At 34.6% G+C, this 18,775-nt stretch overlaps 2 protein-coding genes across 2 annotated transcripts; both read right to left on the minus strand.

Moving 5' to 3' along the window:
• Window positions 1-15,113: 15,113 nt before the first annotated feature.
• On the minus strand, window positions 15,114-16,906 carry LOC137726482 (pathogen-related protein-like). The gene is made up of 4 exons (XM_068465418.1): window positions 16,683-16,906; window positions 16,332-16,464; window positions 15,924-16,225; window positions 15,114-15,428 (listed from the first exon to the last, which is right to left on the minus strand). The coding sequence occupies exons 1-4, from the start codon at window positions 16,815-16,817 to the stop codon at window positions 15,285-15,287; spliced, it is 714 nt and encodes a 237-aa protein (XP_068321519.1). The 5' UTR covers window positions 16,818-16,906; the 3' UTR covers window positions 15,114-15,284.
• Window positions 16,907-17,265: 359 nt separating this feature from the next.
• Window positions 17,266-17,685, minus strand: LOC137725102 (secreted RxLR effector protein 161-like). The gene has a single exon (XM_068463698.1). It carries the CDS (start codon window positions 17,683-17,685, stop codon window positions 17,266-17,268), a length of 420 nt encoding a protein of 139 aa, XP_068319799.1.
• Window positions 17,686-18,775: the final 1,090 nt, after the last annotated feature.

The following is an 18,775-nucleotide window of genomic DNA, read 5'->3' on the forward strand; positions in this document are numbered from 1 at the left end:
CAGAATCTTGATTTTAAGGACTGGATGTTGGCATATTTGGAAATGGAGAAGTAAGCAGATTTTTTATGTCAAAATTTTCACGCCGGTTGATCCAAAAAAGCGATCATTGTGTTTGGACCTAAAATTACACCATCGGCCTATGCAATCGAGGCCGTTGAGTAAGCATGATTCTAGACCGTCGGATAAGAAAGTTAAGATAATTTTGTTTTGAGATAATGTTATGGTTTTTAATCATAATAATTATCTTTTAATAAGTTATCTCAAATTTTTTTATACAAAATAAATGGGATAAAAATCATAGTCCCAATGTAGAAGCAAGTAGAACAGTCCGATTTAATTTAGATTTGTTAGCAGTGTACCATGTGGATTAGAGCAACTCGGCTTGGGATCTTATCACATGGCATAGCATGGATCTGCAAATTTTGGATAATGGTGAATAGAAAGCCTAAGTAGGTTAGGTTGATTGATAGGTAGTCAGAAATGAATTTTAAATGGTTTGAAATTCATTAAATGGGATCAGGATGTATGGATGAGTGATAGAATTATGACAAGAAAAGAAAGCCTAGCTAGGCTAGGTTTTTAATTACGATGGGATAAGTCAAGATAGGCTTTTATCTTGTTTGGAAAGCCAACCATTTGGATGAAAGGTTTCAGACTTTAGAGGAACATGGAAATAGTGACGTGATGCAGCAGGAGGTTTACCATGCATGAAGAGATAAAAGATTATGATGGTGGGACCAAATATCCTTGGCAGGATGCTAAGAGTTTTAGTCAGATGACAACACTTGCAAGACTTGGAGATAAAATCACAGTATATCAAGTTGCTGCAAATGAACACGTGGCTTCAGTTTGCGTGAGATGGTATGACTAAAGCATGGGCTTTGGCCTGCGTAACGTAAATTTCTTTATGAGTTTGAAAACGATTGGATTTTGTAACAGGTATCCAACAAGTGTCAGCCGCCAAAGCCAGTATATCAGTACTATAAATAAAAGGCAACGTGCATCATTCGAAGGACCTTCAATTCAACATACAATTGTCCTGCGTAAAACCTCTCAAACATCTTGAGATTTTTTTTATTTTCTTTTTTCCGCCGACACATCTTCAGTTTGGATAAACAGCACTGTGAAGGCAACCGACGAACATCTTCAGTTTGGATAAACAGCACTGTTGCCGTAGAATCAGTCGTTCCTGAAGCACCTTCAGTTTGGATAAACAGCACTGCGTCGAGACCGACTGGTTATCTATCCAAGTCTCAGTCGAGAAGGATTTTCGAATCCTTATTGGCAGAGGTCATCTCATTAGCCTTCTCGACGAAGTGAGGTGTTACCAGGTTACTACATTCAGCATCCTGAGAGCCGAATTTGATATTGAACTTCGCAAAACTACCAGCCTTGTCTTCAGGCTCGAGAATCCAAAGGCCGAGATTTGTTCCTTCCTCGACCAAATCTCGGCCGCAGTCGCAAAGAAGTCAGCAACGTGCTCAACGCAACATCAACAAATTTTACTCCTCGGCCGACGAGTTGGCACGCCCCGCATTCAACCGAAAGACTTAGTTAGCTTATTAGTTATTTGGCCTGCGCGCCGCGTAGGCTTTGTAATTTTTAGGGTCAACACATTGTAAGAGATGTGGCTAAATGGATGAAGGCTTTTGTAAATTCTTTCATTAAACATGTGAAGAGACAAATTTCACTTTCTTAGTATCTTCCTAATGTAGGTTGTTGTAAGCTAAACGTGGATGGATCATAATGCCTTTGGTTAGGAGGCTTTGTCGTTCATTTGGAGCAAGGGCGGGTTTGTGATGTTGAACTATGGAGTTTATACTTTGGTTTACAACTTGCTTTTGATAAGTGTTACTGATCTTAGCATTGAGATGGATTCCAAGGCTATTGTTATGTTGTTGAAGCAAACCCAAGTTGATAATTTTCATTCTCTGGACACAGTTATGCATATATAACTACAAATTAACGATGAGATAGCTAAGAAGGTGTGAGTTGAAACACATTTACAAAGAGAAAAATATTGTGGCGGATTAGTTGGGCTAACTGGAATTTTAATATGAATATTAGCGGTTTTGTATTTGATAAGCCTCCTGTTTGGATTAGATTAGCTGTCGTTGATGACACTGTTAGAGTTTCTTGATCTTGTTTTGTGTCTCTTGCTGTTTTATGGTTTGCATTTTGGCTTATATTCCCCGTTCTTGAAGAAAAAAAAAAAAACAAAAAAACTAACAAGAATCAAGAATTTGTTGTGAAATTGAGAATATGTGTGCAGAGGAACATAAAGTAACTAAGAAAATATTTACTAGGTTCGGCAAGTGTGCTGCTTGCATCCTCAGGGCAGTAGTAGTATTTTCTCACATTATCTAAAATAATAGGAGTACAAAGATAACATTCACTATTTTTCTCTCATCTCTAGCCTTATAGCTTATTGTTATATTTCTCTTTTTTATTTTTTATTTTTTCTCTTTTGTCTCTCCTCTTTCATGTTCTCTTTTCCATTTCCTTTTTGTTACTAGTGGCCTTGGCCTTCATTATATAGGCAAATGAATAGGTAATGACATCATTGCTTACACATGCATGATGCCATTGCTTGCATAGGGATGAAGTCATCTACTAAATCTTGATCTGTTTTGGATGCACCCCCTGATGGGTATCTCCCTCTGATTTCGAATTCTTCAATCTGACTGATTAAAAAGTTGATATAATCTAATACCATGCATGATAGTTGGAGCGTTTTCTTTTGAAGGCGAATCACATGCGCTCCAAATTTTAATGGGTCACATGTCTTTATTAAACAAATGTATTTCTAAGTGATATGAAGATGTAGCAATGAATGCTTGCTTTCTTGATTGTTGTAGGATCAATATGTTTCTATTTGTAAATAAAAATCTTTTCTGAGAACGATTTGAATGTAGGCTAGAGAGATATTTAAATTTTGTTTGCCCAATAAGACCATGGCTATTAGCGAGTTCTTTGACTACAACAAGCACATTTCTATAATTTCTTGGAGATATCAATAGATAAACTTTACTTCATTATTAAAACTCATATGTTGGTATTGTGCTTCATAGGAAATGTAACAACTGATTCAGTGTACCATACTAGATACAGTAAGGCACATACTTCACCAATATGTGATACTTCAGGATCAAATATCAACTCATCGTTTCCTTCACGAGAATCAATGATCTTTCATAGTGTCTAAATATTGGTTAATCATTTGAGTGTTCAACTCATAATTTTCAATCCATATGGTTCTTTAATGTCACAAACATTTTGATTGATAAGAATCGGGTTGGTATATGGTTTGATCTAAAGCTCAAGACAATATTCCTTTCAACACTTTATATTTTTCTAGACTCTTCAGGAGTCTTATCCTAATAGCAACTTTTGCAAGATATTTAGTATGTTGCCACAATATCATATTGATAGTACTCAATAAGGCCATTTATATCATCCATTGCTATTGAGTACATAATTTTTGCTTTACCCTTTCAGTACTTACTTTAAGCAATTTAAATCCTTTAGAGATTTCCTACACTTCATGACACATTCTCCTTTGGAATTTATACAAAGCAATTTGCTTCTATGTATACTTGAGGAATTTACTTATGGAAATACGCTTATGGTATTTCATAAGCCTTTGTATAATATATAGTTCTCCTCTGAAATGAACAAGTTTCACAATGAAAAATCATGTTTACAAGAGTGTATTAAAATTTTAGGTTTCAACTAGGAACCTTGTGTCATATCGTGTGAATGTACTTCACTGTGTTGCAAATGCCTATATATAACCTTATGGGTTCAACATCAATTGACAATTTGTACTATAGGTCCATTTTTTCACTTTCTTATTAAATAGTAATAGAGTTGTCTCTCCCCATTTTGTCCAGTAATTTACCACAATTCCTGCACAAGCTTGTTTAGTTCCGGCTTGCATCAACATGTACTTTAAAGGAAGGATGTTCAGGAGGTGACCACCCTTTTCTTTGTGTCCCAATATTTTGATTTTGATGATTCTCTTCTTAGCCTTCAAATATGTTCAATAAGCACAAGATATAGCCTGTATAACCTGCATTGGCAAAATAGCCTTATGATTGAAAATTAAATTACATCTAGTTTTCCATATTTGCCAACAAGTACAAGCAATTTGGGCCATAATTTTTGCTTTCTCCTTTTTGTTTCTCATATCAGCACATAATAAAGTATTTAACCATTCCCCAAAAGTTGTAATCTCATTTTTATTCACCTTATAATTAAGTTGTCCCCAGAACCAGATCTAATCCACTTATGGACAAAGCAGGAGCATGTGTTCAACGAACTCCTCCTGCTTATTGCAATAGGACATATTAGAGCGTTTGATAAATGTCTTTTTTTTTTTTTTTTTTTTTTTTAAGATTTACTCTTGCAGCATTAGCCCCTCTCATAACCCTCCAAGTGAAGTTTCAAATTTTGGGGGAGCCTCTAATTTTCAAATTAATTTCCATACTTGATTGCTTATCAGCAACTATGAAGAAGGATGGTGGGGTTTATTCTTGATTTCTTTGTCATGTAGCCATGATACTCCGACTTCACATTCTAATTTTCTTTTTATCCGTAGGCCAAAGGAATTGTTATAAGGTTTTAAAAAAAAAAATATTAGCCTATCTTCGCTTTGGGTATTCCCAATTTGCAGCTCCTTTATCATCACCTGCTCATGTTCTGGAATTTGTGATCTTATTGATTCCGATTGCCACTCTCCCGTGTCTTGGCATATTATAGAATTCACTCTTTGGTTTATGTCAATTTCAGTATCTTCAATTGGGGTTGGATGTCCCATTGGTATTGAGGGCAGCCACCAATCTTTCCATAATCTGATTGAATTACCATCCTTCACCTGCCAATTAGCACATTTCAATAATACCTCTCTTCCTTCCATAATGCTTGCCCACGCCTATGATGCCCTGCTTCCTTTTTTAGCTTTCAAGAATTAGGTATTAGGAAACTATCTATCCTTCAGTACTTTGACACATAGCGATTCATGTTTATGAATTATACGCCAACATTGCTTTGCAAGCAAAGCTAAATTAAACTCCTGAAGATTCTGGGCCCATTCCACCTTGTTGTTTAGGTAAGTCAAAAGATTTCCAACTCACCCAATGAACTTCGTTTAGGTAAGTCAAGAGATTTCCAACTCACCCAATGAACTTTCCTTTCTTCATCTTTCTATTCCCACCAAAATTTGGCTAGCGTTGAATCAAAATCTCTACATAATTACAATGAGAACTTGAAACTATTCATCGAATACACTGGTACTGTTTGTGCTACCTCTTTTACGAGAACCTCTCTTCCCGCTTGTGAGAGCAAAATTTGTTTCTAACTTTGAATTTTCCTCAACATCTTTTCTTTTATCTATATATATAAAGCGAGGGCCCCAAAATGGTGAAGTATTATAAAATGTCAAGAATATCCCTATGTTTCCTTTACAATCAAAATCCAAAAAATGAGGACAAAAATGTAAAAAAGAACTTAACTTATTAGAAACTGTATTGGAAACAAAACATGGTAATTAAAATAAAAAAATCATGATAATTATCCTCTAAAAGTTAGTAGTTATGGAGAGGAGAGAGAGATAAATAATAAAAAGGCAACAAAAAAAATATTAAAAATAAAACAAATTAAAATAAATAGAAAAAAAAAAAAGATAATCCAAACTAAAATGGCAAAACCGTTCGGAAGAGAAGAGGATGAATGTGGCGTCATTTTTGAAACTGCTATGAGCATTTATCGTGTGGTTTTTTAAATAGATATCTATGGGAAAGCGCCTCAAAAAATTTTTGACTAGCCGGGTTTCTTTTTTAGTTATTCTTCTCTTTTATTCACCTTAATTTCTTGATGCATGATTTTTAACAAATATTTCATAGAATGTTTATGCTTCCATTTTGATTAGTACGGTTCTTGCTATATTTTAGATTATTAAACAAACAAAAAACAAATAAAAGTAAAGGGACGTGATGGGTCACTCCTCCATTTGAGTATGAGATATTAATATCTCACAAAATTATATTAAACAAAAAGAAACAAATAAAAGTAGGGGACGTGATGAATAACTCTTCCATTTTAGGATGAGATATTAAAGTCAGAGATAATTGTACTGAACATCATTTTAGGAGAGAAATATTAAAAAATTAAGTAAAAAAAAAAAGCAACATAGTGAATGAGTGCTCTCCATTTTAGGAGAGAGAGATATTAAACAAAAAAATTAAAATTTGTTATATTGGAAAAAAAAAAAAAGGAAACGAAAATACAAATAAAACAACAGGAATGTTGTGAATAACTTCTCCTCCATTTTAGAAGGAAATATTAATATCTAACAAAATTATATTAAACAAAAACAACGTAACTGCTCTCCATTTTAGGAGACAGATATTAAACATAAAATTAAAATTTGTTTTATTGGAAAAAAAAAAGGGAAAAAAAGTTAAAAAAAAAATAAATGAACAGGAACGTATCTCCTTCATTTTAGGAGGAGATATTAATATCTAACAAAATTATATTAAAAATAATAATAATAATGTGGGAGAAAAGGGATAGAGGTAATCGTTAGTTTAAAAAAAACGGTGAAGCAGTAATTTCTTAGTTCCCACGTACATTCCCATTTGTTCCATTTCGGCTACAATATTATTATATGTACTCCCTATCTCCTTTGATTATGTGGCCAAATCTTATACTCCCCATTTTTTTTTGCTCTGCCTTCACTTCTCTAAGTTGTTCTTTTTCTTTGATCTTTTTTAATGATATGAGCTCAATCCCCATCTCCGTCAATTTTTAGCATGCATGCTGTCATTAATTGGATACTAGAAGCATGGTGATGGAAGCACAGTGGTATGAGATTGGTGGGTTTTCACTTCCTTTCCCTGCATGGTTGTACTCATTTTACACATTTCCATGTAAGCATAATATGTAATTGTATGAATTCCCAGGTTTAGCTTCAGCTGGGTTCTTTTAATTTCTTCCTTTGAAATCTTCATTTTGCATTTTTTAAATTTTGGTTAGATTGTGAGTTTCAATTTTGATTATCTTAATGTGCTATACGTGTGCTATGGTAATTTTAAAATGATTTATTTTCATTCTCAAGATATTTACAAAAATACCCACAAAAAATGAAGAAGGAACTACCTATTAATAAGAACACAAACATATGTGTCTCTATTTTTACACCTAGTTGGGAGATATCTGTCGAAGTAAAAATTACTGATCTAAGTCAACTGATTCTCAGAAGCATGAGCAGTATGTATTCTAAATTCTTTATTAAATTTGCTACAAGAAATCTAACATTATATATACCTTTAATATATAGGTGGCACATGAAAAAGGCTATAGAAGAATTAAAACCTTCAACAACTCTTCAAATCATACATATTTGGAATAAAGTCCAACAAATTAGGTACAACACCATTTCTTACCTATTTATTTTTAATGGCATTCTCTATTCTACAAATTAATTATCTCAAATTATAAAATTTAAAAATTAAAAAAAAAACAATTTATGAGTGTAGGAAAAAGATGAATAGTGACCAAACAACTTTTCTAAATACGGTAACTCTTCTCTTATTTTCATACGGAAGTATACTATAAATTCAAATTGCATTCAATTTTCAAATGGAAATAAAATTGCATTTTGTATCAGTTTTGTAAGCATCAGACCCGTCTCAAATTACAAAGGTTGAAGTAAAAGATTAAGGTAACATTTCTTTCTATTTAATTTTGTAAACATGATTGCAATTTGTTACCTCAAACTTGACAAATTATTTATCTTTCAGTATTCTAAAAGTAACTGGAGTAAAAGTATTACTACGAAAAAATTGTCAAAGTTAAAGGTATTTAGATTAAATTGCTTACAACCTTTATATTTGGGATTGTGCATTATAGTGCATTATTCCCATCGTAATTAGTTAGACTTATTATTTTATCATCATTGGTTGCAGATTAACCATGAAAATCTAAAACATCAATTGCTGCAAGCAAATGGGTGACAAGCATGGCTTTGATTTCACACGTAGACATGTGTTTACATATGTACATATTGTCCATATTTTTCTTTGCTTCATATATTAGGAGTTCATCCCTAGCCAGCCTATAACTTTGACTGAAAACTTATGAATTTGAAAATTTTGATTTAAGGACATTAAATGTTATCAGCATGTATTTAGAAATGAAATTACATGTCATATTTTCATATTTTTTAATAGTTTCTGACACATCCCGACCCAGAATGTCCACTTGAACTTTGAATCGAGCTGTGTTGGCCGACACCCGGAGGGTGACGAAGCCATAAAGTGTACTGATGTAGAAAATGTGAATAAATTTAAACCTAAAAGTGCCTAAATATAAGAGTGCGCTTGTGAGCGAGAATGAACCCAGTTCACACGTGATGTCAGAGAATAAGTAAAATACAGTAAAATTAGAATAAGGCTTATACCATTGGGAGTAGTCTCCGATATAAGTGTTTTCCAAAAATCCTCGTCGACACAAACGTTGTCTCTAAAACTTGGAAGGGTGAAAAACAAGGGTGAGTGGGTCTAAAAATAAAGTTATATAAAAACCTTTTTGAAAACATTATAACCCATCGCTGTAAAAAGTATAGTTTTCATATGTATAGTATGAAAATACTTACCGTAGCCTGCAATATCTCAAGATACAATACGTCATAAAATTCGTAAATATATACATGACTTCCGTAATCACATAATCTTGCATAAGCAAACATATCATATCGAGTGCTCATCGACACATGCTAACACACAAGTTCATACAGAGATATTCTAACATGAACAGAACTGGGTGTAACAATGATATACGCTCTAGTACTACAATCACGTGAAGACTGGCGCTATGCGTAGAACATACGAGTCCTAATTGCCTATAGCAATCTAGGACAGGGCTAGCACCTACAATGAATCTAAAGTGAGCATATGATGCGATGTGCACATACACATGAAAGACTGGTTCTGGCCCAGGCGAGTACTAACACTGGTGCAGCAAACAATGAGCAGATAACATAAATGTAGTCATGCCACAGTGATTCGATAATTCTAGTCAACATAACATTCATCATAGCCGTAAATTTAATTAAGGCATCCCATAATAGTATTCATAGATGTGCATCTGCAAGATTCGGAATAATTTCGTAAATTTCGTTATTTCGCTAATTCTTATAAACATTAGTCTAACCATAGGCATGCGTAGGAAATTATTTTTCAATGTATAAATGGAAACTAAATAAATATATACTATTTAAAAGCAAAGACCCACTCACAATTACTTGTGATGTCACCTTCGTTCAAGCTACAAAGTTGAAGTCTCCAATAGTAATTGCACCTAAGCATAATATTGGGATCCATTAGTAAACTCCACTAAGGCAATTAAATTTGGGAGAACGGAGTGTAGATTTGAAATCAGGGCGTCGAAATACGCTAAAGAAGGTCCTAGCAAATTTTGTAAAAAGTCAACCAAGACACCCTAACGGTCAACTACGTTAAAACTTTAGAATTTCACTAAATAGATGTCAAAAAGGGACTCGGGACGTCGAAATTAGCCTAGGAGGATTTTCGAGAAAATTTCATAAAAGTCAACACAAAAAATATTCCAAGAGAATATTCCCTCCAATTTCATAAATGAATTTGGGCCGAATCTCGGGTTCGGATCCGGATCTAGTTGGAATTTTTTTATTTTTTTTTGGGTTGGGTCCACCAGATGGCCCGAAAACCCACCAGAAACTGGGTTTTTGGCCGGAAATCTAGGCAATTTTCAAAGTTTCGTAACTTCTTCGTTTCTTAACCAAATTCAAACCATAATATATCAAAATGAAGCTAGGAAAGTGTAGAATAAGATTATACCTATTGGAAGTCCAATGGTGGTCGGAGATGGCCTGAATCTCGTCTGAAAGGTGACTGGTTAGTTGAAAACTGGGTGATTAGTAAAAAAACTGGACAAACTTTAAACTAGGTAAGTACCCTCCTCGACCGCTAACTCATCGTGATTTGGTCGAAAAATGCCTCGAAAGCCTCGGAGGTCGTTGGAATTTTGGTAAACGTTAAATGTTCAACTTCTTCAATAGTCAACAAAATCGAGTGATTCAAATCATACTTCTCGACGAGACGAAGAGAACGGTACCTTTCTCGACGGCTAGCTTGCCATTGTTTGGCCGAAAAATTGCCTGAAAGGTAATGACTCAACTTGGGTTTCGATCCCGACGATCCGGAAGGAAGTTCGAGGTAAGGTTAGGTGCTCTGGGTTCATGAGGACGAGACGAAACTCGTGGTGCTCTTGGTTTGGGCGGTGGTGATGGTGGTGCTTCGGTCTCGGCCCCGATGATTGTATAGAGAGAGAGAGAGAGAGAGAGAGAGAGGAAAGTGCTAGAGTGAGAGAGATGGGAGAGAATAGAGAGAAGAGAGAGTCCCGATTTGTGGTGGAAGAGAGGAAACATGGCAATAAGAGAGTGGGGAGTTTTGGGATGTGTAGGCCCCACAAGTCAAATATAAATTAATAAATATTCAAAATATCCAAGTAGAAAATGTTAAAATAATAATATCAAAATATCAAAATATCAAAATTATATATTTATATATATATAATATAGTAATTTTTCACAAAAGTATTTCTCGGATTCGTAGTTCTGTAAAATCTTCATCATAGCTCCAATTTCGATTCTGCTTGTGCCTACGCGTTCGTACCGTCAAATACTTCAGGAGTATAGTAAAGTAATAACTCATACGCGTCACAAACTAACGGTCAACAAAAGTCAATAATCTCGTATCTAGGGCATTTTCGTCAATTCATTCTTTTAAAATTTATAAAATCGTAAAATTAGAGACAGGTTGTCACAGTTTCTGTTTTACTATTTTATCTTCGTTGTTGTTTTGAAGGAAAAATTGTATGAGAGATTACTCACATCTGTGCAAATTGGATGCTAAATTCTTCAATGAACATGCCAATATGGCATGCATAACGATAACACCATTATCATAGTAAACGAAAATGAAATCCACCATTTTTAATCCCTTATTGACTAAGGTACCCAACTCTTGATTTTAAGGAACCTAACTCTTGATTTTCTTCATGTACAATATATAAGGGTAAAACGATACTGATGGATATAAAAGAATTTTAACTACACTGATTAACTTCATTTTTTTTTTTTTTTTTGTTAATCAGAAATTACCAAAGTGATAATAATGACCAAGCATAGTTCAGTTCGTGAAACCAAATTCTATCAACCAAACAAAAAAATTGTGGAATGGGTAGTGTGCAATTTATAAATTTCTTTTTTTGTGTACAATGGGTGGGTGCAAAAAGACTAAGTTAGATGATTGAAAATAATAAGAAATTATTGTGATGGACACACACCCACAATTTATAAAATAATCACTTAATAAATATGAGCATATCTAAAACAACACATATTTGAGGCGCGTAGCGCTTGCGATGCAAAAATGCCTCTCATATGCATGTGTGAAGAGGCCAGTATAATTTAAGGGAACTTTTATGAAAATGGCTTTGACTAAGTTTATTTTAATAAAAAAATCATGTTATAACTTTATTTAATGAAAAAGACTTAAATTTTAATGAAAAACTCTTAAATTTTAATTAAAAAGACAAAAAAAAAAAAAAAAAAAAACTTAGATTTTAATGAAAAAGTCATAATTTTAATATTTTAAAAAAAATTGACGCACGGACCCATGCGCCCCCCACACAAACTGTTTATGAAACTTAATGGTACTATATTGTTTATGAAATTTAACGATACTACACTGTTTATAAAACTTAACGGTAAGACACTATTTATGAAATTTTCTACACTGTTTATGAAATTTAACAATAGATGCTCGTCCCGGATTTTCAAGTTCTTTCACCATAATGCAATAAAAAGATAAAATAAAATAAAAAAAATGATAGAGATCAATGTCCACGCAGTTAAAGTCATGCATGGCTAATAGCTCAATACCATTACTAGAAAAATGGGTAATAAGTCCAACGATGTTGTCAATGAAGTTGCTCCACCCCTACCCCCAACCATCCCAACCCACACCTGACTGACTCTTCCCAACTATACCGCCCCAGATGTGATTCTGAATCGAACATAACCCACTTCAATTTGAAATTTTAATTTTAGAGAAATAAAATATGCTTAGATTATGTCAAAGGGTTATGCAACTGAAGGATTGGTTGGATGCTCTTTGCACGCTCCTTTAGTTAGGTTTTTTTTTTTTCCTTTCTTTCTCTTGTCCTTATCATGAAATAAAGTTATAGGATAATTTTTTATTAAAACTCAAAATTTTGAAGCCATTTTCATTAATTTTCTTATAATTTAAAGCTTCTTTCTTTGACTTTTCCCAAATTGTTAGCATGAATTTATTTTCTTTATGGATTTAACCTTACGTACATATAAAAAAGGGTAATTTTGTATAAAATCAATAAAAAGTTACAATATTGACAATAGATCAACAATATTTATGTTAATTATAAATAGGTCAATTATGTATTATGATACTTAAATGCATTTAAAATAAGGGAAGTGTTATTAGCACTTCAAAAATCTCATTTTACACTCCTCACAAGTGTATTTTTCTTTCCTAATATAGAAAGTTTGGAGTGTAGAATGAGATTTTTAGAGTGCTAATAACAATTCCCTAAAATAAACAATGATTACAAAATCTGCCACTACAGTTGTCACCCACTTGAACTGACACTGACACATCTCGACCGAAATCAAGGCGTGATGACCCACTAGGAAGTTCTCGTGTGAGTTACCAAAAACAAAACCGTGAGGGCGTGGTTGGGGCCCAAAGCGGACAATATCGTGCTACGGTGGTGGAGCGGGCCCAGGTTGTGGTGGGGACCCGGGCTGGGATGTGACAGACACACTCTTTCTCATATTTTTATAGTTTTAGAATAGGTCAATACGAATTCAGTCATTGCAATACAGTGTGTTTCCTGATTCTGTTTTTCACATTTGGATTCAGATGTTGTGTTGCAGTGTCCATTTCCTAGTTCTGTTTTTTCCATCACTCATCATGCGACTCTTGATTTTTATATTTCGATTCAATCACTGCAATGCAGTGTTTGTTTCCTAGTTCAGTTTTTACATTATTTTTACATTTGGATTCAGACACACTGCAATGCAGTGGCTATTTCTTGGGTTTTTATTTTTTTTATTTTTTACATTTGGATTCAAACACTGCAGTGTCATTTTCATGGTTCTGTTTTTATATTTTTTTACATTTGGATTCAGATACTGCAATGCTGTGTCCATTTATTGGTTCTATTTTTATATTATTTTTACATTTGTATTCAGACACGTCAATGCAGTGTTCATTTCCTAACTCTGTTTTTCTTTTTTTCTTCTTTTGACATTATGATTCAAACACTACAATGCAACGTCCGTTTTATGGTTCTGTTTTTTATGCAGTATCTGATTTGGGGTTCAATTAAAACATGTCGAAAACCAATTTGTCTTTCATTCTCCATCCCAAACCTCTAACCCAACAAAAAAAAACCCAAAAAATCAACTTGAACATTCCAAAAACACAACCCAAATTGAAAATAAACTGATTTCAATTTTGCCATTCTTTCTCCTTCCTCTATCACTTCTTTCTACGTGAATTCAATCAACAACACTCTCCCCTCTTGCTCTCATTGTTATTATGAACTCGATTGGCAACCGCTTGTCTAGCCAATGATCAATGAGATTAGCCATGGATTAATGAAATTCAGTGGCAGATCGATGAGATATAACAGTCGAACGACAAATTTAATGGCGGTGATGAGATTTTCATGCCCATTGCTACAACCAAAGAGATTTTTGTTGATGGCCCTTCAAGTATAGATTCATGGCTTGTATTGATTCATAAATCAACGAGAGAGAGAAAGAGAGAGAGAGAGAGAGAGAGAGAGAGAGAGAGAGAGAGATTATTGGTAGGTTTCAGTTATGGATTCATGGCTTGTATTGATTTATCAACGAAAGAGAGAGAAACATTTGGGTTATTTTCACGTACAGAAAAGAGAGGATTTTTTAGAGAGACGATCATAAACCTTTTTATGATTTAATTGGGGGCAAAAAAGTAATTTTATAACTTTTATATGGGCTTGAAACCCATGTAACATTCCTGATTGACCTATGTCTAATTAACAAAAATATTTCATTGATTAAGTCTAACATAAAAATTGACTATTGATATATGGTTCATTAATAAAAAATTTATCGACCTTTTACTAAATTTCCTTATAAAAAAACTGTTTTGACATATTGATTAGAAAATGAAGTTATAACGAACAGCCCGCGGTACTGTTCATTTAACGAAAAATCATATTTTTACACTAAAAAGTTAATCCTGATACTATTCACTTTACCCTTTATTTTGTCCTTATCGTTAAAATTCAAACTTTTCAAATTTTTTTCATTAATTTTTTTTTAATTAAAAAACTATACATACATAGTGTTTCCTCTCTCTCTCTCTTTCATACATTTCTTCTTATTAGTTCGTACTTCTTTGACTATCCAAGTAAATGACAAAGTCGGTTCCTTTTTTTAGTCCGTCCCGACCTTTTTCATTAATTTTTTTTAATTAAAAAACTATACATACATAGTGTTTCCTCTCTCTCTCTTTCATACATTTCTTCTTATTAATTCGTACTTCTTTGACTATCCAAGTAAATGACAAAGTCGGTTCCTTTTTTTTAGTCCGTCCCACGTTACTGAGCAAAGAAAAGATCCACTGCTCGTCAACGTGCCCTCTTGGCATCAGTATAGACAGTTATCTTAACTATAGGTAGCAAAACCACCACCCTTGCTTCTGCATGTCCTATGTACAGTGAAAGCAATTAAATGAAACAATTTCACTATCATGAGACACCTTGATTCAATAATATTTTTTTATTTAGAGAAAAACTTGTATATAATATTGCATTAGTAGATAAAAAAAGTCAAATAATAATAAACACGTTTCATATAAGTCTTTCTCGTATCACAAATAGTATAATTCTAGAGCAATGTTTTGATCAGTCTGTAGACATGAATATGCAGCTGCTATCGCTCGGTTGATGCATATAAAATAAAAAAAAATGCATTAGCATTCATACAAAGCTTCTTTATTTTTCTTTGAAACATTGCACAAGTACTTCACTGATATTTCCATATAAAAAACAGCTTCATAAAAATTCGAAACAGATATAGCTAGCCTTTGTGCCTAATAAGGGCATAAATTATTGATTGGCTAGCAATACAATTATCTTTTATGGATGAGTTACCCTGTGCTCCTCAGGACTGGGCAGCTTGAAGCTGTCTCTTCGGAAGAAGTAACCAATTTCGCACCCTTCAAAAGACCTCCAAGAAGTTGCCCAGGATCATAGAAAAACTCCACCTTAACAATTTTGTTGTGCTCGTCCACCTGTTTGTTTGGTGAGTAAGGAGAAATAATTAATTAATATGGAGAAATATTTTTAAGCCATGTCAATCTATGATATTACGTGACGTAATAATGAGAAACTTTTCTAGTAAGACTAGTGTAATTACCACATCACATATCCACTTATGATATAGCATATATATACACTTAAGAATACGATATCCTAAAATACAAAAAATTCATTTGTGTTATAACTGGTAAATTAATAACACAGCGTAATTATTATGTTTCGGTGAATAAAAATTTTCTTCTTTTTGGTGGGGTTTTAGGGGTCCACCAAAACTGTTAAACGTGTACACTTGTGTTAATACTTCTTTGATTCTAAAACCTAGATCTAGCTAATACGTGTGTTAAAATTTATCCCCAAGATGAAAGCCTCGTTAAGCTAGAGATTTGGGTTCGAAACCCTCCTTTGTAACTAAAAATAAAAGTGAGAGCATCGTTGGATTGGCCGAGTAGTTAGGGTTAGAAAAGTACCGTAAAAATGGCCATTCCGAAGACTTCAACCATTTCTCCAGTGGGAGCATGGCCCTTGAAAGAGCCCTCCATATAACCCCAGTGCCTGAATTTGTAGATAATCTCTGGTGGCCCTGAATAAACTTGGAGGACCTCCAACGCAAACCCACGAGGGAATGTTGTTGTGAAAGCCTTGTGGGATGATTCTGCTGTTTCCTCATCTGGATTATATCCCCTGAGTTTCTCAGGCAGTGAGGTCTGAAGCAAAGGGTTATATCCTCCTCCAAGTTTCCCTATTTCTTCAATATTTATGCCTTTCCTTCCTGATCAAATCATCAAAGTACTAATACTTAATAATTATATACTGAAAACATTAAGTACCTAATTAATAAGAATATTGGATTGCACTAGCTACTGGTTAATTATTACCATTTAGACTGAAAGTGTACGTGTTGGGATCAATTGATTTGATATCATCAAGGTTGGACTTATGGAAAAGCTCCATCTCCCATGTCTTTACAAGGTTCTGCACCTCTTCTTCTAGTGACCCGGGTGGCCATATCTGAATTTGACACAGGTTTTAATTGATACATCAAAGGCAATGGTACACCTCTTGTACAAAAAAAGAAAGGGAATGATGAAAATCAAACACACGCCACAAAATTAATTAGTATATTGTTAATTATCACTACAATTGATAGCAAGCAATCACACACACGCATATATACAAAGAGAGAGAGAGAGAGAGAGAGAGAGAGAGAGAGAGAGAGAGAGAGAGACCTTGGTTCTGCCTTCCTCAAAGAGCTTGTTAACAACTTCATAGGTAGGGGCACCAAACTTCCACTGGGTGTTCTTTTCTCCTTCTCCAGTCAAATACGAACGGTACTTGTCTCCCTCAACACCTGAAGATGCCATGTTCAATATAGGGTAGAAGCAAAGACTACTGCTGGATATAATGTTTCACTTGTAATTTCTTTCAACAGGGGTCCAATTATATAGGCAAAAAAAGTGATGAAGATAATAGTTAGAAAATAAAATAAAGTTAATAACTTATGACCAGCTAGCCGAAGGATCATTTTTCGGTGAGGTAATGCTAGGGAGATAAAATTTGAAAACTAAATGATGTGTCACCAATAAAAAATAAGCACATTAATCAACGCTTAACTAATAATCAAATCATCAACTTTCATGTTTTTTTAGTTTACAAAATTTAATCTATAAATTTAAGTTTCCTAGCATTACCTTATTTCTCAAACTTTTTCTTTTTAAGGTTACAGTCGATTTAAATAAAAATTATTTTCAAACATGAAATATGCTTAAATGCCACTCCATGTTCAGTAATGAACTTCTTCATCTAGAACGCTTAGTTGTTGGCTTCAGCTGCAGCGACATATTCGGCCTCCGTCGTGGAATTAGCAATTACATCTTGTTTCTTGCCTTTCCAGCTGACAACTCCACCATTCAGAGTGAACACATATCTGGAGTTGGAACTTCTATCATCGACGTTAGATTGGAAATTTGCATTTGTATAGGCTTCCACTCGCAACTCTGTAGCTCCTCCATAAATGAGGAACATGTCTTTAGTTCTTTTTAAGTACTTAAGGATCGTCTTGACAGCTGCCCAATGTTCTAATCTTAGGTTAGATTGATATCGACTAGTAATGCTTACAACATATGCAATATCAGGCCTTGTGCATATCATGACATACATGAGACTTCCTATGGCAGAAGCATAAGGAACATCACTCATCTGCCATATTTCTTCAGGAGTCTTAGGTCCCATGGACTTAGAAAGGTGAATTCCATGGCTCAAGGAAGAAAACCTTTCTTAGATTGTTCCATCTGGAACCTACTTAGCACCTTATCTATGTACATAGATTGGGATAATCCAATTAATTTTCTATATCTATCACGATAGAGCTTTATCCCCCGCAATATATCCATACTGTAGTTATGTAGTACCAATTTATCGAACTACAAGACAGCTCTTAGTATTTATCTCATGTGCTTACATATGATGGACAAAATAATGTGCTTACTTGTGAAGTTCTTCTAAATTTCAATGCCTATTTCTTGGATTTTAACAATGTCACATCCCGGCCCGAGCCCCCACCACGTCCCAGGCTCAACTCCACCGTAGCACGATATTGTCTACTTTGAGCCCCAACCACGCCCTCACGGTTTTGTTTCTGGGAACTCACACGAGAACTTCCCAATGGGTCACCCATTATGGAATGCTCTCGCCCGAACTCGCTTAACTTCAGAGTTCCGATGGAATCCGAAGCCAGTGAGTCCCCAAAAGGTCTCGTGCTAGGTAAAGATGAGAATATACATATAAGGCTTACATGATCCACTCCCCTGGGCGATATGGGATGTTACAATCCACCCCCCTTAGGGGTTCGACGTCCTCGTTGGCACACTTCCCGCCAAGGATTGGCTCTGATACCAAATTGTCACATCCCGGCCCGGGCCCCTACCACATCCCGGGCTCAACTCCACCATAGCACGATATTGTCCGCTTTGGGCCCCGACCACACCCTTACGGTTTTGTTTATGGGAACTCACACGAGAACTTCTTGGTGGGTCACCCATCATAAAATGCTCTCACCCGAACTCGTTTAAATTTGGAGTTCCGATTGAATCCGAAGCCAGTGAGTCCCCAAAAGGCCTCGTCTAGGTAGAGATGGGAATATACATATAAGGCTTACATGATCCATTCCCCTAGATGATGTGGGGTGTTACAAACAGTGTCTCCCTAAGTTTGAGAGGAGTTGTAGAGTTTGTTGGAAAGTAGAGAGGTGTGTAAAAAGATTTTTTTTGCAAAAATCAAGCTCCTAATATCATATTACATGTTAAGAATTTTTTAGAAAAGT

The sequence above is a fragment of the Pyrus communis genome, chromosome 2 (assembly GCF_963583255.1).
Source record: "Pyrus communis chromosome 2, drPyrComm1.1, whole genome shotgun sequence".
NCBI lineage: Eukaryota > Viridiplantae > Streptophyta > Magnoliopsida > Rosales > Rosaceae > Pyrus > Pyrus communis.

Excerpts from the sequence above, each read along its gene's own strand:
- LOC137726482 (XM_068465418.1), bottom strand. The coding sequence starts at position 16,817 with ATGGCATCTTCAGGTGTTGAGGGAGACAAGTACCGTTCGTATTTGACT. Across the intron at positions 16,465-16,682 it reads TTGAGGAAGGCAGAACCAAG|ATATGGCCACCCGGGTCACT; the intron begins GTCTCTCTCTCT and ends TGTCAAATTCAG. Across the intron at positions 15,429-15,923 it reads TCGGAATGGCCATTTTTACG|GTGGACGAGCACAACAAAAT; the intron begins GTACTTTTCTAA and ends CCAAACAAACAG.
- LOC137725102 (XM_068463698.1), bottom strand. The coding sequence starts at position 17,685 with ATGGGACCTAAGACTCCTGAAGAAATATGGCAGATGAGTGATGTTCCT.